The sequence below is a fragment of the Necator americanus genome, chromosome II (genome assembly GCF_031761385.1).
Source record: "Necator americanus strain Aroian chromosome II, whole genome shotgun sequence".
NCBI classification, from domain to species: domain Eukaryota; kingdom Metazoa; phylum Nematoda; class Chromadorea; order Rhabditida; family Ancylostomatidae; genus Necator; species Necator americanus.
This window is the reverse complement of record NC_087372.1, coordinates 11,574,037-11,595,162: the sequence shown is the minus strand read 5'-3', so window position 1 is coordinate 11,595,162 and position 21,126 is coordinate 11,574,037. Positions and strand designations below refer to the sequence as shown.

The following is a 21,126-nucleotide window of genomic DNA, read 5'->3' as shown; positions in this document are numbered from 1 at the left end:
GAGCTTCGATAATGTGCAAATTATAGAATTCTATGCTTAATGTACGTGAATGTGTATATATTTCAAGTGTTCCCAATAAAGAATGAATTGAGTGCTTCTCGCTGTACTTTCCTTACATACTCCTTCGCTAAATTGTTGTACTGCTTAGTTGAGACAATGCAAGTAATTTCCGCTTTGGGTACATTGCACTTATTGTTATTGTTTGCGCTTAGGGGTCACCCAAACAAGGGATTTTTGTCATCGCCACGCAGGCGGAACTTCAATTAATCTTTTACAACAGTCTAGTGTTGTGCACATTACGTTTTTTTTTGTTAAGTTTAAAAATGTAGAATCAAAAAAATACATTTACGACATGTGATGCCTTGAAAACCTAAACAAAGGTAGTAGCGTTGCGGGCACGGCTCAAAAAATAAACAGTGTATGTGGTAAACAAGTGATAACCGATCGGGCGGTTAAAAATAGATTTTTTAAAATTCTTGCTAGAAATGTGACCTCGAAAGGAGAACCAAGGAGTGGCCCTTCAGACTTCGACGATGATATTTTGAAGTTAATATTAGATCAAAATCCGCGTCAAGCAACGAGAGACGTTAGTAGAGGAGTTCAGCACGTGACATTCAGCTGTTTGCTTCCACCTATAGAAATTTTGGAAAACGCTGCACTCGTAAACCGCAGAAACGACATTCTGCTGCATGATCATGCAAGACTAGAGCAAGACTGGCTCGAGGAAGAATCGTCGAATTTGGCTGTTCTGTTTACCCCATCCACCGTACTCCCCCGACCTTGCTCCAACAGATTACCACCTTTTCTGTTTCCTACAGAATTTTTGGAATGGCAAAACTTTCAGAAGAGGCTGTTTGTGACCTCTTCCTGTACAAACCGGCCAGGAAGGAGGAATCGATAATCGATATTTATGAGGAAGGAGTCGATAAATTAAGAAGGAGATGGGAACGGATTATCATATTAAATAGCGGGAAATGCATCTGGTTTTTCTTTTAAATTAATTTCCTTGTTGCTCGAAAATAAATATATAAAAGGCAAAACGGAAGTTATTTATGATTCAACCCAATACATTTATACTTTTATAAGAAACTTTTATAAAGATGATACTAGGTCCGCTTCAGCTGATACTTAATATTTCAGTCTCTTCAATGAATCCGAAACAGCCTTCGCCCTCAGGCTTTTCATATGACTATTCTGAAAGGTCCCATAAACCATTTAGCCCACCCTGGTTCATGATATGATAATATTTTTAAGAATTAAGTTTTTGCTTAAAATTCCGTAATGTTCTTAGTGTTTGCTAAGAAAGTTCTCCCGAAAAATGTCAAAAATATAAAAGAAATTCTTATAGAAGGATCATTCTCTTCTAATTTTTTCCTGAGAAAAATCTTGAATTAAATGATTTTCCCAACTTCTTGCAAAATAATCGTTAACTTCATTTGCACCATCGAAGACTTCGGTTTGTGTTGAATCGGAAATCGTCGCGAATGTGCTATGTTTGGTGTTTCTTAATCAGGGAATGCGATTATCCGGTCGTCATTCATCTCAATTGGGTCAGTCTACCCGCCTCTGGGCTAGGTTCGAGCGGGAGAGAGAGCGCATTGTGTCTTTTCTATTTCTATTCTGATTCATGTTACTTCCGTTGTTGTTCGTTCTTCTGAGCGTAGCTAATTCTCAAAAAGACCCGAAAGGTAAGTCCTTTTGTATTATAGTTTTTTTCTGCTGTCAGACTCACATGCAAATAATCCGCTGCAGAAAAAAAAGACAGCGCCAGTCTTCTCTGACAATAAATTGGGTTCCGGTTTTAGTGAAGTTTGTGGTTTCTTTTTGTTCCTAAGATTTTCTGACTCATACAAAGTGTGTTCCATTTTTTTGTCTTTCTTTTCTGGTGCACCATTGGTGTATGTGAATAAATAAATAAATAAATAAATAAATAAGGTTCTGCCTTTCTGCAAAAAAAAACATTAATTACGTCTCCTTTTTTTTCTAGAAAGTGACGAACAAAATCCTACATTACAAAGTCAATTATTGATGGTAATGAAAGTGTACTGAGCGATAGGTCATTTCCCATGTCCATAAGCTGGCATGGAATCAGGATCCACGTTTTCTCCTAAGAGTGACGACCGACCGACCGACCTATTCGAAACACCATCAATCACTTTCGTTGGCCGGCGCAAAAGCGATGAATTATGGGGTATTGCGAGTTCACTTAATGTTTCTCGTGCTGAATGTAATGGATTGGGGTGAATGGGATCCGTGATTACCTATCCGGATAGGGGACTTAAAAAACAGATCTACCTGGGCAGCGTAATTTCTCTGAGGCCTGTTCGAAGTGGCCCTCTGAAGCAATCGAGTACCTCTACTCACTTCTTTTTTTTCTCATTTTTTAAAATCGCTTAGGAACAAAAGGTGTTCTTGGAAACATTTCGCCTGATATCAAGTAGGAGTTATCCATTGAAAAATGAGAAAACTTTGAGAAAAGAATATCGTATACTCTAGCGGGAATTAGAGAAGTGAAGACGACAAAAATGACACCTTAGGCCCCCAAGTTTGAGTTCTTTTTACTGTTACGTAATGTTTGGGCTTCAATTTAAATTTAAAAAAAAACTACAGCGAAGTTGCAATTCTTTCTCTGCAAATCCAACAATTAGACGCTTTAAAGGCATCACCCCGCAAATCTGGGATGGTACAGATTTCAGGTGGAGAGTTCCTATACGGGGTCGCAGATTATGGAGAGGAGGGTAATTCCTCATCCTCGTCCCATTCTTATTTTCTTCCTAATTTTCTTCTTTCTTCTTGCCGTAAAAACGGCCCGGAAGATGCGGCACATGCACAAGGCTGGCGCGCTCCAACCCAACTCCTTGTAGAAAATAGCGCGCCGGAACGCTCGAAGTCGTACCTTCAGTTCGTACGTTTTCTACGGCACTTAGGGAGAAATGGGCGCGATCACCCTTCTCTCCTTAATCTACGACTCCGTATAGGCATAACCCACCTAAAATCCGCACCACCACAGATTCAATCGATATCCATTTTGGCTTTGTTACCTTTAAGAGTACCATTCCCTTCATTTCAATTCCACAGCAACTTTCCAGGATATCTTCGTTTTTGAAAATTTTTAACGTAAATTGTGCCACGATTTGAATTTTACTGTTGTCCAGTGCAATTACATATAACAAAATTTTGTTGCGCAGAAATCGCACAGTGTTCATGTTCGAACTCTATGAAGCCAACGTTTAATGAAGCTTATCAGAGTTGACTAAGATCATAAAGTGAAGTTAAAGTCGTCTCGTTTCTCTCTCAAAAAAAGACACTGAAAATGTCTGAAAGAGGGAGACTACATGCGGCCAACACCTTCATGTCCTCCTTGAAGAAGATCTGCCCGATTCCATATGTGCTCATCCAGTGCGACGCGTCTGCTGCTGCTCAGTTTTTTATTCTTTTTTTATCCAATCCGAAATTTGCTAAGTTCACCCGACTGAATGCATCTTGATTCCTATCGCATGTTTCCACAAATTTCTTTCCGACTGTTTATAAATACCAAATACATGCCAAAAAATACCCAGGATATCCATATTCACAAACCATGGAAAGTGGCGAGAATATCAAATGCCAACATTTGACTGTTTAAATGAGCCGATTAAGGTTTCGTGGACAAGTTCGTACCATGATTTTACAGACCGCTTTATTAACAAATACACGACGGAATCACCTAAATATCGATTGAATCATCTTGTGAAGTGAGGGATTCAAAACTTTTTTTTTGGTGATTTTGACTGTTTTCTTAATAATCTAGGAATTTTTGGGGATTTTCGCAAACTAAGTGGAGAATTTTAACTGACTTTTTCTCTGGTAATTCCTTGTTTCTAACGGTATCCACATGGAGTTTCTCTTTTTTTTTGCTCGAAGCCAACAAAACAATTTGTTGGCTCATTTGTGATCTGATTTTCGCAATCAGATCTGAGATGTGCCTAAAAGCTAATGTGCACACGACAATTTATACACTGTGTACACATTTTTTTTTCCAACGGGAACACTTTCCTGATCTGTATTTCAAGAGGAAATTGCAGCTCTACGGATATGTTTCGAGCGTTATCCAAACCAACGTCTAGTGAATGTGAGGCCGTATCATAGCGAGTGGAGAATGCGAAGCGAAGATGACTGTCTTCAGTTCTGCAGAGACACAGCGGTGAGCTCCACACATGAAATTTCAAATACAAAACACAGTTCGTTTTTCTGTTCCTCTTGATCTCAAAATGTTTGCTGGGCCTTGAATTTCACCCGCTGAATATTTCAAAAATTTAAAAATGTTGTGTAATGTTCATTACTGACATCACATTGGTTGGAGCTACAGTCACCGTCAATCGCGTTCAACCGAGCTGACGCGACGCGTGAGCGGCGAATTCGCGTACTGAGGAGATCATCAGTGCAGCGAAACTGCACCACTCGCTGACGAGTCGCATCCACCGGATTACCGGTCCGGCGGCAGAAGTTTTTTTTTTTTTTTTGAAATGAACTTTTTGAACGAATGGTTTTACGTTCTCTATTTTATGCATTTAACACCTCTCAGACGGAAAACTGTCGATTTAGACCCGCTGTCGCTCTGTGGTATACGACACTGTGCAGCACATCTGCCATTTCTTTCTGGATGAAGGTCACGATGTCACTGCTCCTGCTGCCAGGATGACCTACTTGCGTGTAGTCAGTGAAGACTGTTTAGGTTTGGAATATTTCGCAAGAGTTTACTTCACGACAACTAGTTACTTTTGAAGGAATAAATGCAAAATTCAGTTTAGTTGGCGCACCGTCGTCATCTGAAGCGAACGTCATAGAATCCAATGAATCCCAAGAATCATTGCAAGGTCCTGTGCAATCTCCTTCACAGTTTGTCGTTTCAACAACACCCTTTTACCGTCCTGAAACGGTAAGATTTTCTTCAACATTCTCGAAAAACGGTTTCTAAACACTAGCTGAAAAAAAACATTTTTCTTCTTTTTGATTCTTTTTCTGGGAAAGATGATAAAATGAAAAGGGAGAAGCCAAAAAAGATGCTATTCTGAAGCAAAGATAATAAAAAATTGCTCAGATGTTCAGTATATAAGTCTTAGCTGATAGCAAAAGTGATTTACCCGAAATTCATGCGATCTTCAATCGGGCAATGGCATCCATCAACTTTTTCCACATTAACGTCTTTTAAATTCAAAGGAAATATTTCATTTTTCTCAAGTTACTGTTTTTCTGAAATTGAACATTCTTTTATCCCGGTTATGTGAAAACCTTCTCCTATAAAATTATACATGCAATAATTAAGAAAAACTTTTCAAACATTAAAGATGTTATTGCGTGAAACAATTTTGTTCAGCCTAGCAATGAGGTGTTCGAAAGATAGATGTGGGTGTAGCTGTTTCTAAATCTCTCGGCACAGAAATACTCAGACAATACAAACAAATTTCGTCAAATTAAAAATTTCAACCAAATTTTATTTGCTATTAATTCGAATTTAAAAGCAACTGAATGGGCAAAAGGGATCTGTCTCAGAGAAAAGTGAAAATTCCAGACTGCCGAGCCAAGAACTGAATTAACCACTGAGGAAGTAACTACCGAAGAAGTAACTCCAGAGGCTACCGAGGAATCCCCTTCCTCCACAACCACAACCATTCCATCAGGTATCTTTTTTTCTTGTACGTTTTTTGTTGAAGGAGAAATAATGTGAATGTTGCGAATTTCTTAGAACGTGTACACTTCTCCGTTGTTTCATGTACTCAAAAATTTGAAAAGTCTTCTTGAAGAAAGGAAATCCGGAGCACACTTTACAGGAAAAATTTGAAGAACCGCATTTTCCTCTTGGACATGTAGCTGTGATCTACATAAGATGAAAATGCTGACCTTTAAGTGACTAATCAACAAGATTTAGTGGTTGTACACGAAATTGAAGGGTATTATCCAAGATCTGGATCTTGAAGTTCCGTAGATGGTGGAATGTGAGCAAAATTTGCACTTTTGCATTCGATGGAAGATCGTTTCGCAGCAGGAAGTCTTTGTCAAATTTTTTGGAAAAACAAGAATTAATGAAGTTTTTGGGAAACTGCATTTCTAACAAACGGGATCTGTAGTTCTTCCCGTATCGGAGAAAACTGCTGACTCGCTCAGTGAGAGAGAGAGATACACGAGAAGTCATATTTTGTTCCAGTGCTTGATGTTTTCTAAAGGAATTTTATAAAGGTCACCTTTATGGACCTTTTTTACGGATAACTAGAAAATCCCTTCATCTTTCATTGAAACAACACAAGAGAGAAAAAACAAGACTATTTTTGAAACATTGGACACGTAAAGAAAAGAAAAAGGATTTTATTTCTTGAAGTTCCGAGCCAAAAGGCGGTCATTTTACCTGAAATTAAGCTGTCTTTTTCCTTCGAAAAGTATCCACTAAAGTCCACTTGAAATCAATAAAATTTTTATTTCTTCGGGAAATTAAAGGTGTCCCAGCTGCGGCAAAGTTCAGAAATTAGCAATGGTAAATTTTGAAGGACACCAAAAAAGTTCTCAGAAAAACTTTAGCCATAACATTAGTAAATGAAATAACTAGAGGTTACTATAAAGAACAGGTAAGGAGCGGAACTGATGTTATTATTATTGGATTACTCGCAGTTTATCTTCGGATATAACTCATTCAATCTTTCATTAAATTAAAATCCAAATATTTTCATAATAATTCAGTTCAAATATTCAGATGTATTTAATAACCTAAATATTTTAATATAAGAATCCAAGTATCGATAAAGAGCCCGAACGCTTTTCAATATGGTCTTTTAAAGGCGATGGGCACTTTTTCGCGGTAGAACCCGTTCGTTCCGAAACGTAGATGTCACTATCATGGAATTCTCTGATTGATTGCTGCTAAACTGATATTATAAATATATTCTGATGATACAGAGTCACCGTTGAATGAGTTCAGCAGAGCTGATCCCGTGCCTGATCGCCTCAGGCGGCACTGGTGCTTTGCCTGTCTTACGTTGACGCATTCGAGGACTGATGGGGGTGGGGGTTCTGCTTCCCCGGTGGACCGACTCATCGTAGCACTAGTTGCACGCGTTGCGTCATTTCGGTTGAATAGGCCTGGTTGCGACTGTAAATGCGATGAAAATACTTCGCAAAGGAGAGTTGTGCTTGAGAGATTCTTGATTTCACGAATAGTGAAATCAAGAATCTCTCAAGGGCAGTGGGTAATGTGACGAAGTTTGTTTTGCGCTGACATGTTGTTAAAATTATTTCTCAGCGTATTTCCATTGGACTCTGTTGAAATTATAGTATTTCCTTGCAAATACGAATATATAAATCTTTTTAAATTGGCGTATTTTCACCTTTCTTGGGATCACGACTCCATTCTTAGTCAACGACGACGAAGACAATTTCAAAGTTTCGGGAAAACAATCCGATAACGAACAGAAGTTGGGCGGATACGAAGTTATGAGAGACATTGATGCAGTTGAAAGTTCAGACAAGAGGTGCACACAGGTTTTTTTCCGGTCCTGCTCTCCAGCAACTTTCCATTGTTGTTTTCAGATGGCAGTCATCTATGGAGCAACTTACGAAGAATAAGGATCACATGGCTTTTAGAGGAGAAAAAATGTCTCCTACGGTGAGTTACGGGAAGCGGCAGCAAAACAACTATTGTCTGAGGGAGGATTTTCTTTAAGGAGGATGTGATGGAGTCAGAAAGGCCACGTTCTACGCTTTCCTTAATTTCAAGAGGACAAAAAGTGCACTTGAATAAAGAACTCAATCAGAAACTAGGTAATGAAATTTATGGTTACCGTATCATCGGTTTACTTCGTCCTTTCTTTTCAGATCAATTAAAGAGAAAGTTCCCGAACAGATATGCACAATATCTTGCCGAGAAAAATCCGAGCTCATTCCCAATCTCTGCAGAAGAGGTGACTACCACAGGGCCAGAACCACATTTCGTTCCCTTAGTAATGAAGAATCGGAAATCCGTGAGCTGTTCTTTGAAATCTTTGTTTCCCTGCTTTGTTTTACTTTGTTCGTCGCGAACAATTATTTTTACAAACGTTTTTTGGGAGTTATTTCGTTTACTTACAATAACACACCTCACTTACGCCAGGACTTCTCTCCAACAGTTCTTTTTGATCAACGACTGATCACAACCTCTAGATCTACTTCCAGAAGTTCTCCGCAAAACGCATAAATTTCTCTGATGATAACATTTTTGCGCGGAAAGAGCGTACAGAAGGAGGAGACGTCAGAAGACGGGAACGGAAAAAACTAAAGGTGAAGGATTGGAGTCCCTCTCCGCGACTTTCACACAAGGTTCTTGTTCTAGCAAGTGGTGCTTCATGGTTCTCATTCGTTCCTGAATAAAGCTCTCGATTTCTTGGAACAAATCAATGGCAAGAAGGAATTTATTGGTGATGATTCGGACAGTCAAGTCGACAACTCAGCTGCAGTCTCCGCATTGACAAAAGGTACACTTAAAAATATTAAGAAAACGATAAATGGTGAACTCATACCCACAGACATCCTTTTTCTCCAATTCTTTTTTTTTCGGAAAAAATTGAAACTCTAAATGAAACTTGTCTGACATTTTTAGAAGGATTTCGGACCACTTAAAATTTACATTTTTGCATGAAATTTGTTCCTGTTGAGCTGTTTTCATTACTCCTCTTCAAACCCATGCAACTGGAACTGGAAGTAAATGACTAAAGAATTTAACGATAATTTTTTGTGTTTGTCAAAGCTCTGCATATAATCAATATAACTTTTCACTTGTATCATTTTTTGTCTTTTGTTTTCCTTCGTTTCTAAAATCGTCCCCTCATTTATTTTCCTAGTCAATTTATCCCTATCTATTCCACTCATTCTTTATTAATTTTATTTTATTCCATTTGTTTACTTATTTATTTTGTTCAATTTACCCTTGCCCACGCTGATTTTTTGGAGGTCAGACTCTTTCTTACCGCGCTGTTATTGTCTGTGCATACCTTAGGAAAAATAACATCACAACTTATAACTAAACATACGAAAATCCACGAATCACATAAAACCACGAATTATATAACAAAGCCTTTCATCCCTCCGGGATCGATAAATTGGTGCCAGACTTGTCTACGAGGATAAACAAACACTAACGTACCACATCGTCTATCCACCTCAGGTCATAAACCTCAAACGATTCTGAGCTGAAGTGAACGTGGTGGCGCATCCCGGAGTAATGATTACCGCAGAACACATTATCCTTTTTATGTAAATCCTACACGTTTCTTTTTAAAGACGACATTTCCTTGCGATTTGGTAGAAACGCTTACAAATGTATGTATTATTTTTGGAAGCAGAAGGCAATTGCAATTGATCCCCATGACACCTCGACAACGATTTTTATTTTTACCCTAAGATGACTGTAATCCTGCATAGTGAATATGTTTCATTCAGCCAATAATCCACATAAAGCTTAGGATTTCAGGCTGTTTCAGTGGTTACATTCCTTTATGGGTATCGTTTGAGAACTCTGCTGGCAGTGAAATGATTGACAGTAGTTACGTTGAGGATTTCGAAGCGTGTAAAGATTTGTGCGCAGATGAGGTGAATAAGATTTTTTCCAAATTGGTAGTAAACAAGTTTACAGATCAATAAGGTTATCCATGTACAAAACGAATTTTCCCCGCAGACATGCACTTCGCTGACATTCTTCGATGACAAACAGTGCATGGTGAACGTTGAAGACGGTGGTGTGCACCTGAGAAGACCAGCTCACGGGCGACGCTCAGCTCGTACTGATCTCAAATTCTGTTACCCAGGTTTGGAATTAATTCGTGATCGATTACCGGATTCATTCCCATGTCCAAAAATCCACCTTCAATTAGTTCAGTCAGTAAAGTTCTGTTATTTTCCTAGCACGTTGATGATAATGACCGACAATGTCGTCGGACACATTTTTTTCCCGCATGGGACCATGTCCGACGATGTTGGGGGACAGCATCATAAGAATACTTAGTGAGTAGTTGAGTGGTTATAAAATATTTAGTCTTATCTGCGATCTGTTTTTTTGGACGCTGTCCGTCGATGCAGTCAGACTATTCGCTCGCAAAAAACAAGTACGGGTGGTCCCATGCGGCAAGTACGCAAAAAAAACTGCATGGTCCTCAATTTCTTGACCCCATCATAATTTCCTTCTACCAAACATAAATTCACCAGTGGTCGTTATTTGTTTTTCTCTGCTATCTGGCAGATCACTACTTTCAGACAAAATCCATTCTTACCACGATTGTTCCACATTTGTCGGATTTAGGGAATTCGCCCTTACGGTAGGATTAAATCAATATCCGGGAGCGAAATTTATCTGATCAAGTGAAACATTTATAGGTGGAGCCACGTGAACAATTCGACGGTCTACCTCCTGGTTATGATGGTCTCAAGCTGTGCATTGAGCTCTGCGTTCTCAGCACTCAATACAGGTGTAGGGTACGGTCGATTTTTGAATTTTTAACTGACTAGATTGTGCTAAATTTATCCGTCGACTTTCTAATCTGAGAGCTGTGTAAGATTCGCTTCGTTGTAAAATTTTAAATTCACAAGGATTCAACTTCTTGACACAAATCTGCACCGAAATACGTTAAAAAGTGGAACAGATTGCCCGTTTTTTCAGTCAGCCACCTATCTTACCCTGGAGGGGAGATGTTCACTGAGCGAGATGGATGCCAACACAGCACCATCGAAGTTCGAACGCTCAGACGTTGTCGGTCAACTTTACTTTGAGAACGGATGCACCGCTTATTCAAATCAGGCACAAATTGGTTCGTTAACCTACAGTATCGCTAATTTGCTAATTCTTCGACAGAAGAAAAAGACGCGAATCCGCGTATTTTTCGTCTTTTTTCATAACTCGCCTCAACTTGATCTTCGTTATAAGACCTACATATCAATGGATTCATGAGCGCGAGCTCTACCGACTGAATGTAATTAGAACTTTCAAAACCTGTCAAGGAAACAGTTTCTGAAAAAATTATCTGCGAGTATGTACATATTAACAAGGCTGAGTCCGAGATAATTGCACCCCAAGGATATATGATTTTTGACGTGAACATATTTTTCGAAATTATATTAAATATTCGTATTGTATATTGAGCCATTCGGAGTTAGATTTTTCTTTTCTATGTTTTCGGAGTTCTCTAATTCAAATAGCGGGTCATATGCGGTTCCCTAATTTTCAATTTTATTTTCTCTTTCTTTTTGGCTAACCTCCAATTTTGTTTAATAGGAAAAGTTTTGCACTAATTCTTCTTCAAAATTGAGACAGCATTGACGAAATCATGTTTGCAACTCTCTTCGAACAGTATAGGATTTGATCGCGATGCTGATCCTTTCCCCTTTTCACAGTCGTCTAAAACAGTAGGACTTGATTACCATCCGTCAATGATCACAGATTGTGGATGCTATCTCTTTCGCTAAGGGAAAGTAAACTTGGTTGGCTTAGATACGCGACTTGTTTATCAACAACTATCGAAAATGAGCTAATAGGTTCGACGAGTTAGAAAACCTACAACAGAAAGACCGTCGAGCCGTCCATCGTTTTCGTGCTGGATTCCTTTTTCCTTTTTTCCCCTTTTTTCCTCCGTTTAAAAAGAGACCTCTTGGTGTCTCTTGCTAGCGGAAAGCGTAAAGAGCAACTCAAACATGATCAAAATAAAAGGAAGCATAAATCGACCCTGATCGAGCAAATTGAAGTCTAACGGAAGTATAGTAGGGTCAGAACGACATGAAGCACGATGCAGCTGCGTAATCGGCGATGCGCACGGCGGTGAAAGCGACTGGGATCGAAGTGTCAGCATCGCGAAATTTAACGAAGAATGGTGCTAGCAGGGGTGCTCCCTCGATCCAAACCGCTACGCGCAGCATCGAGCGCGGCCGCTTACGTGACTGCACCATTCTTCATGTTGTTTTGTTGGCACTACACATATGATGGGCAGTTCAGTTCGGTGTTGGTCGCCAAAAAACTGTGGGCTGAACATTCCATTCCTTCAGCAGAAATTTGAATGGGCAACAAAACTTAAAGAAACTGACAACGTATAGTTCCCTAGATTTTTCAACGAAAACAACATCGTTACTCAGATAAAAACACTATCAGTATTGAACGAATGAAGCTGAAACGCAAACCTACTCCTATCAGACCTCTTAAGATCAAGCCAATCAAATTGAGGAAGAATGAGGAGAAAGGGTGAGTTGCAGCGGTTATCTGGTAACATAACACTTCACTTAATCCTTTAAGGCCTCATTCTTCATTCACGAAAAAGTGAAGAGAGAAATCTCCATGATCCATGACCTGTCACATTTCCAGCGTGCTTCCTGTGATTGCAATCAACTTTATGTACATAATAATAACTCAGTGATATTAATGTTCGAACGATAAATATTGGATAAGTTCTTCTCATCGGGAGCGAACGTTTGTAGAGTCTTACTTTACAGGCAGTATAACTACAAATGTAAGAAGAAGACATAATACAGTCGTATCAAAAATTCCTGATCCTCGCGCTGCATTCTATCATATCTACGATGAATTTGTGCTCCAGTGGCAGGATTCACATCGTCTGCAAACGCTTGGAAGTCGTTGCCATAAGGTGTTAGTCGTTGCCTTATGCTACATTGCACCATTAATCAGGTAAGTTTAACATAAGGATAGATACGACTGACATTCTCACAGTGACGTCTGAAGGAGGACGCTGTTGCATGAAACTTCCCTCTTATTATAAACACTTTCGCTCATCTTCACTGATCCTAATAACCTAATTTCTTTTTATTTGACGCGTTCAAAATCCAAATGCTAGGATTTGTGCATGAGAAAACTACCTTTACAAAGTCTGTTTTTTTTTGCTTCATTAAATATTAAAGGGATATCTGCCTGTGACGACTAGTTCCGTGTATTATCTGACTACCATATTAAGCAAAAAACATTAGTCGCACAATTTAGATTACTGGTTGGGCACAAACCCGAGGTGCTTGCTTTACAGTTAGGTTCCTAGGACTCCGTAACACTTTTAAGCTGGTAGCGATGTGCTACATCTACACTACAGCCTATGGCAGACTCCCAATCATCAAAGCGAGCTGAAGGGCGATGCAATCGCGTAAGCGGCCGCGCTCGAAGCGGAGTGATGGGGAATGGGGTTGCGATCGGGTGGAATTATCCCTAGCAGCACCGCAGCGATGGGTCCCAGAAATAAAATCTTCTTCTTTTAGATTATCTGTGCTTGGATATAGATAAATCAAATATTCGCCTTGAGACAAAGAAATAGACATACACCCTTATGTGTCATTCTTCATAAGCTCTTACGTGTCCTCGTTAATTTGCTGTAAGTGCATCCACAAAACAAATTTTGACAGACTTGTCCATCTAACTGATCACACACTTAAAAGCAGCGTATCATGACATTCTTGATCCTTAGATGTCTCAGATATCTGGACAATATTTGGATTGCAGACTATGAATCCGTCGTGAAAAACAGCGTGGGAAAATGGCTTAGTTCCTGCTGAGTACGTTAAACGTGCTACCTCATCTGCGAACGATCGGTAAATAATCAATGAGGTTCTCTTAGCAGCTTACTCAAGTAAAACCAGTGAATAGGCTGCTGAGCGAACCGTAGCGTGTACACGGATCCCGCGTTCTGACGTACCCCGTGGGAACGAAAGCGATTCCCACGTCGTTTTCAGGACTACTCCGACGACAACAAGGTCATGGTCTATACGTGATCTGCATTCAAACCACATGTATGTTGTCCACCAAAAATCCAATCATCGCAACTATCACGATATGCTGCTTTAGGCAAAAACTACTTAAGGCATCAACAATCTGAGGTGGTACGGATTTCACGTGGAGTATTCGTATACGGAATCGTAGATTATGGAGAGAAAGGTGATTCCATTTTTTCCTAAATGTCGTAAAAAACGGCCCGAAAGATACGGCTTCGAGCACTCCGGCGAGTTTGACAACTTTGATTGGAGCGCGCCAGCCGTGTGCACATGCCGCATCTTCCGGGCCATTTTTTACGGCAGTAAGGAAGAAATGGACGCAATCACCTTTCTCTCCATGATCTGCGATCCCGTTTACGAATACTCCACCTAAAATCCGTACCACCTAAGATTTGTGGGGTGATGCCTTTAATTTCTGACACTATCAGACTAATCAATGTCGTCCGTAGGCAAAAAAAAATAGAAAGCAGACAAAGAGAGGGTTGCTTGCATCGCTGATTTTATTTGAGCAACTATTAACATCTATTAAGCTACCGACTGGTTTATCACTGCTGATAGAATACCATACATTCTGATAACCGGGAAGGAACTGGTTTACTTTGATCGTGGACGGGGAGAGCCGTGGTGAACTGCGACTTGCGAAATGGAAATCGTGTAAATGGTTCTGGTTCGCAGACTCGTTTGAAATTCTTCTCGTCACAGAAGTTCAACCTAATCGCATCATCACCCGGACCTTCGTCTGCGAGTGAATGATTAGTTCTGCGGCATTAGAGCTGATATTTGTCATAGGTGAATGTGATGATTTCAGAGAAACCTTTCACTGTAAAAAGTTCCAGAGTTCACCACTTAAAAAATAACAAATCGCGACTTGGTTGAGGGGAATTGGCGAAATACCAATTATTGCAAATACATCTATTATTTTATACAAGAATTAGGAAACAGTTTAGATATATGCATCAGTGTGGTCACGACGACGTTCTCCAGAAAGGAATTCATTGAATGCTACTTCCTCGTAGCACTTCAACGGTACTCGATAAAGGGGAAGTGGAACAAAAAAAAACAGAACCGAGGAAGAAAAGCAAATTCATGGGAACTCTTTTAGGTTTTCATGTCTGTGTAACAATTCTCTTGATGATTAGATTATTCGATAAAGTTTGTGGTAGCTTATTACTGAAAAGTACTCAAAACTTAGTAGAAGCTACACTACAAAAATAAGGAAGAAGAAACTTTAAAGATACGCTCATAAATAATAGATGAATTTCCATTTTTGTTGTAAACAACGGTACATGAGCAGCAAACATCTAGGAATTTCCGGGGGAAGCAAAATGACGAACTTGTTACTTCTCAAGAAAAAAAACGATGGTGAGTTGGTGCTCTATTGCGATCCATGAGGAAAAGGGGAAAAACAGGCGTATATGATATATGAGTGTCCTAAATTCTTATCAACCTCAAACTCAAACATAACCTCAGAAAACAGAACTGTTTCGCAAATTAACCTCGTCAGACTTCACCTGGAAGCTTTTCTTTCAGTTCAGTTACACAAATCCTTAGTTGTAAACACCTGTACGTTAACACTTCGACACCTCATTCAGGGGGGTCGACCCAAAATGATCACCGATTCGACCACACACGGTCACAAAATGATCATTCACTCCCCTTAGTTGCATAGCACTGTAAAGTACGCCGCTAGCGTTTTGGTGTTTGGTCGTAAGCAATTTCACAGAGTAACGATGGCCCAAAATTTAATTGGTATCCAAATTTGAAACAGAAGGTCCCATCTGGTGCAACGAAGTAACGCAACGAAGTGATTATTGTTGAATTCCCCATATCACAGCAAACTTCATTGCGAACCAAATAAAAAGTGCGAAAAAGTATTGCTGAATAACGTCATTATTTTCAACAAAAACACCAATCACTATGCGAATTTCTTCTCTCTCCATTTCGATTTTACTCATAATTATTCACATCACAGACACATATTTATTAATTTGAGAAGAATTTCATCTCACAAAAACCTAATGATATGCGAGGTGCCGTCGTTGATGGTTGTATGGTTGTTGCATGGAATGGTGGGGTGGTTTGATCGTACCCTGGTAGCATCAGCACGTACGTCCAAGCCAGTAGAATGTGCCGAATAGTTGCATTTCGCAGCTGAACAAATATACTGGACGAGAATATCCACCAGAATATCCAGTAAATCTATAGAGACACAACTTAATAAACAAAAAATAAGATAAAATTTGGAAGGAGGACAATTAGAAATGTTGTCTTGGAGCACATCAACATGTTCTAATATTCGTAAAACCCCACATATTCTTACCATGCTGTTCGAATTTTTCCCAATTCTTATTGAGTTCAGGAACAGAAAAAAAACTGGAAGAAAATCCTTGAAAAATAGAAGAAATATTTTTTCTCAACGAAATTACTTTACAATTTAAAATGCACTTTTGATCCCTCCACATCTAAGACGAGAGTGGTAATTTGAAGGGCGGACACTTAATATTTCTAGGAAAACTCGTACAGGTGAAGTCCTAACAATGAATTAAGTATTCGGTGAATTTCCGTTGTGTTTCCGGCGAATTTAATGCGTTGCGTTGCGTTGAGTTCAGGAAAGATTCAGTAGAGAAAATCTTTGGAGATGACATCATTCTGTTCCCGAATGTGGCAATTTCAACCCACGCCCGTTCCGGCAAAAAAACGATGATTTCGAATGAGCTGCTTTGAAAGGGAAAAGAGTCATTTGTTTTCGAGACGTTAGTCCATTCGCCTAACATTTGCGCATCGCACGAAATGGGATTGGAGGCCAAAAAAAGTGTTGGTGGTCTTTGATGACGATGCGGACAACGAACGATACCTTGTATTTTTATACTGGTCATAGACAGCGCTCATCCCATATCCTCCTCGATCACCAACAATCACAGCGCTCCACCAGTTCCCGAATCGTTCTTCTGCTTGTTGTTTCATATATCTAAAAAATTAATCCATAAAATAACACGGTAATTATTGGAAATTGAATAATTAAAATTTGAATTATTCAAATATTACCACTTGGTTAACGATACTTGGTTCTGATATGAGTAATTATAGTAATGTGAGTAAGTAAGTAAATAGTAAGGATATGAGTAATAGGTGTAATTATTTGAATTATTTTTGCAAACTACTCCTATTTTTGCACCGAAACTCAACTACTTCATGGAACATTTTCTTTGTGGGAATCAAATCATTTTCTTTGCGGGAACAAAGAAATCCATCAATATCTGGTTACATCACGTTTCTCTTAGCACCATCAATGATGTGACATGATATTTAAAAAAGAGCATGATATAAAAGAGGTTTCCGATAGATTGGCATTTACATTTAGTGCAAAATTAGGTAAAATTTTCAATCTTTCGCTTTTTCCACCTGCAGGTTACATTCAATAAGTAGTTTTCAATTATTTTCAAAAAAGCGAAACACTGTTCACATTACCGGGTACCAGAGGTTTCAGTTCACGTTACCGACAATAATAAAAAATTAATTAATTAAGTAATCACTGGTAAACAAATTAGTATAAATAAATATTAAACATAGTAATAATAATAATAATAATAATAATAATAATAATAATAATAATAATAATAATAATAATAATAATAATAATAATCAATACCTACAGAATTGATTAAAGGTGTATTAGGTGCAAAATCACCAGATAAAGGAATTCTCCGCACCGGTACATACAAATGATGAAATGCATCTTATGCTGTTTTATTTTGTAAATTCTATTTGTGTAAAGAGTTGCCTCGTTGAAGAATTCAGATATCTGATCCTGGATTTCTCGAGCACAATTTGTTTCACGGCGAATAGGAAACATCGTATCTCGTACCGTACCTGCTATTGGAAAAATCAAAGAACAGAGCTACTAAGAATTCTCTCCGTTTTGTCGTGGGTGATGAAGTGATGTCATGGATTCTTCACATGAGCATCAAACATTGTTAGTTCTTATGTGTGACTATTTGATGCATGTCCCCTTTCTCCTTTTCTTTCCCGCAAGAGGAAAAATTCTTGGGTAATAAAAGATTAATGAAGTTTGAGAAATAGCTCGAAAATCAGGTTCCATGAGGATTCGTTACATTTCAATACGTTTTGAAACATTTCTTTGAGAAAAAAGAACAATTCGTATATTGGCGCAGAAAAAAAAAGAATAAACATCAAAAGTGAAAAAGATGAAAATTAGAGAATGATTTATGAAACGGAAACGTGGAACGGATTGGAGAAATACAAGATGCTCGTGGCTCATGTATTTTCATTTCCATTCAGAATTACCATGTATTTTAAAAAACAAGCTTTGGAAGATTTGGTCGGCAGGATAGAGCACTGAGGACGGAAAAAAACTTAAATAGCTAGAGCAGGAGGAAGAAGGGAGGAGGAATCATATCGTGGTTATTTTCTAAATTTTGATGTCGTGATCCATCATGAACATGTAATTATATTTTAGAAATATTTTAGAAACAGAGGAAATCTGTGACTATGCATCACGTTATTGATCAGATCATAATCCACAATAAGGACGAGGAGGAAAAAATACAGAAGAACTTACAATCTATTTCCAGGTTGATAAGTAAGAAACGCACAAAGAATACATTAGTTTAATTGTTGGTAATTTTTTGTTCCTCATTTAAAGTTTTATTCAAGAATTTCCTTTTTTACTTCTCTCTTCGTCCTACATTTGTTACTTAGTACATACGAATGTTTGAACAGATCCTAAGATTCCTAAATATCGACTCCTATCCATATTTTAAGGTAGCTCACAGCAGGAAGGAAAAATGAGCAGCAATAATTTTAGAGCAGCTTCTCCTAGAGTCCCAAAAGTTAATTAAGAATTTAAAAAAATTATAGGACTAGTTTTTCTGTAGAAAATAAAAAGAACTGTCCAATTCACTCACTTAGCTTGATAACTGTACTGATGAGGATATGTACCGACGGTTTCCAGCACTAATTCTCTAAGTTTTTCCGACTTACAATTGTCATCTGAAATAACAAATGCGCAAAAACGCAGCGATAATATCTCATTTTTTCAAGCGGAGAATAAGTTGTGATTGACAAAAAAGTCAAAAATACTTACGTTTTGCCCTAGCTGCATTGACAGAAACTGTGCATAGACCTATCAGGAGTAGTCGTGAGATCAATCCACGACAAGCCCTCCATTTGGGCATCCCTCTGAAAGAAATGATTACACAATCTCCCGAAGATTATCAAAGCTATCCAGGACGTGAAATGTTCGATACCGAACGTCATGACAAGTCGAACCACAAATGGCAATGGAACGACGAAAAGTTCCAGCGTAGAAACTAGTAACTAGTAATTTGAGAAGATCGGAGCACGCAAGAAAGGTTATCTGACTGCGATCAAGGAAACCTTCTCTAATCGCTGCAATTGAATGGCTTGGCCACGCAAAAGTTCACGATGTTGACCTTCACTTTTAAAAAGTTAAAAAGAATAAAAGCTCAAGTATGTGGAATTTCGAACGAAAACAGAAAAATGAGGAAGTATTCGTCAAATGGAGAGTGCAGACGAACAAATGAGATTTCACTGAGAATAGACGAGAAAAGAGGTTTTCTCTAGCATTCCTAAATAAATCACTCACATTTTGGTTTCTGAATGCTGTGGGTGAAAAAGTTTTCGATGTTTCCATAAAAATGAAATAGAGATCAACGTAGGCAGAAGAGAGGGGGGCCTGTGGTAAGAAACAAAGCAAGGATTATCCATAGCAATGAAAAAACCACGAGCGTCCATTTTAATAAGTAGACTGGAAGATCCATAAAGTTCTTGAGAGAATATAATTACTTCAGTTCTTCTCCAATTAACCCTACCATAATTCACTCTTCGTACGAATATCACTATTCAAAAATAGCGACGATACCATCAGATTACATGGAGCAGGGGTTTTCCGTGTGTAGCGCGGCGCCAAAAAAAAAAAAAACTGGCATCCTTACATCCCATGAGAACCTATAAGTTATTGGAAAAAGCATGTTTCACACTAGACTTAGAAATATGTAGGATTGACAAAAGAGAACTTGAAATGATGACAGTATGTTCATCGGGAATAAAAAAAATCATTCACAGAATTAACTTAAAAACTCAATATTCAAAAAGTTTTTCAAAAATCCCTTCAATGGCATGAGAGGGTGAAATTCAACAGAGTAGCGGTACAGTTGGGTCGAAACGAACTGAAGCTCATTGCAATTGCGTAAGCGGTTGCGCCCGGCATGGGACCCTCTGTAGCTCCAATCAAACTGCAAAAAATGAGCAAACCCTCACTTCGAGCGCAACCGCTTATCCAGTTACATCAAGCTCCAGGCTGTCTTGACCATAGATGCTAGAAAGGATTCTTCGAGGCTACTAACAAAATTAGAACTAAAAAAACTTTAAAAAAAATTAGAAAACTACAACTTGTAAATAAGTTGGAGTAGACACTGTAAGGGCGTAAGAAATGAACGAATTGGCTGCGTTCGGCAATAGTTGCAAGGATGGAAAAAAGTTGTGAGCCCATTGAAAAAGACAACAAATATCGAAGAATGAAGTTCTGTTATTGTGGGAGTAGTCGCCACCCAAACCCACTATTAATAGCGCCCACATCATCATCATTTCGAGCGTTCAATGTCGGGGCCAATTCCATTCAATGTTTCAACGGTTGTTTAGCAATGCAACGCACCAGCTTTAGCCGATAATTTCGCCGCCACGTAAGGCTACTTTTCTTTCCACGCTTAGCTAAGCATTTAAGAGGTTTTGGGAGCGTAACCTCAGCAGAAAGTGCACTAATTACTTGTTTGTTCTTCTCGTCTTTCGTTTCTTCTCGTAAAACCGCGCTTCTACTGCTTTCTAGATCAACTTTGCCTAAATCCGGATGTTTACCAGGAGTTGCGATATTTCTAAATCCTTCTCTTTATGAAGAAAATGCCGAGCAAAAGGTCGAAAATGAAGCCTTCTGCCCCTTTCCCAACTTTTAGTTTTCTATAGAACATCAAAGAAGCAACTGTTGACCAGAAAAAATTGGGAACAAAGCGCAAAAGGGTCAAAGAAGGCCCGCAACTCGACGACTGCACCTGATATTTTTCGGCAGGGAAGGATAATGGATCATGCATCTTCTCTTTAAAGTGACTACAATAAAAAATATGAAGAAGACCGCATAAAAAGTCTGCGCGAGTTGTTTTTTTTTTAACGGAAGCGTCCCAACAAAAATACTTGTGCTTGCAAAAGTTTGAAAAAACAAAAATCGGAATAACAACTATAGATGAAAATTTTTTAGGATGGAAGTGCTTTGATGATAGGAGCGGAGAGCAGCTCCCATGACGGTTGTTCCTTCTTTAAGCAACCGACTAAGACTATGGGTCTCGA

General features: G+C 38.7%; 2 protein-coding genes across 4 annotated transcripts; one reads left to right on the top strand and one right to left on the bottom strand.

The window, feature by feature from the left end:
• Positions 1–39: 39 nt before the first annotated feature.
• On the top strand, positions 40–12,505 carry RB195_017553 (uncharacterized protein; the record flags this gene model as incomplete). 2 transcript variants are annotated; one of them, XM_064184596.1, is made up of 18 exons in its annotated part: positions 40–178; positions 4,065–4,183; positions 4,585–4,714; positions 4,791–4,918; positions 5,552–5,660; positions 7,385–7,499; positions 7,558–7,633; positions 7,692–7,788; positions 7,843–7,988; positions 8,167–8,283; positions 8,336–8,477; positions 9,473–9,591; positions 9,635–9,806; positions 10,252–10,313; positions 10,372–10,470; positions 10,655–10,802; positions 12,118–12,223; positions 12,275–12,302. In XM_064184596.1, 18 exons carry the CDS (start codon positions 40–42, stop codon positions 12,300–12,302), a joined length of 2,052 nt encoding a protein of 683 aa, XP_064040478.1. The 2 variants fall into 2 exon arrangements, with proteins under 2 accessions (XP_064040478.1, XP_064040477.1); XM_064184597.1 differs by lacking the exons at positions 40–178; positions 12,275–12,302 and adding an exon at positions 12,472–12,505 and having other exon boundaries at positions 4,139–4,183; positions 7,843–7,928; positions 8,179–8,283; positions 9,677–9,806.
• Positions 12,506–15,848: 3,343 nt separating this feature from the next.
• On the bottom strand, positions 15,849–20,407 carry RB195_017552 (uncharacterized protein; the record flags this gene model as incomplete). Of its 2 annotated transcripts, XM_064184595.1 has the most annotated exons (5): positions 15,849–15,900; positions 16,604–16,717; positions 18,675–18,759; positions 18,854–18,948; positions 20,346–20,407. In XM_064184595.1, the coding sequence occupies 5 exons, from the start codon at positions 20,405–20,407 to the stop codon at positions 15,849–15,851; spliced, it is 408 nt and encodes a 135-aa protein (XP_064040475.1). The 2 variants fall into 2 exon arrangements, with proteins under 2 accessions (XP_064040475.1, XP_064040476.1); XM_064184594.1 differs by lacking the exon at positions 20,346–20,407 and having other exon boundaries at positions 18,854–18,944.
• Between the last annotated feature and the right edge of the window lie 719 nt (positions 20,408–21,126).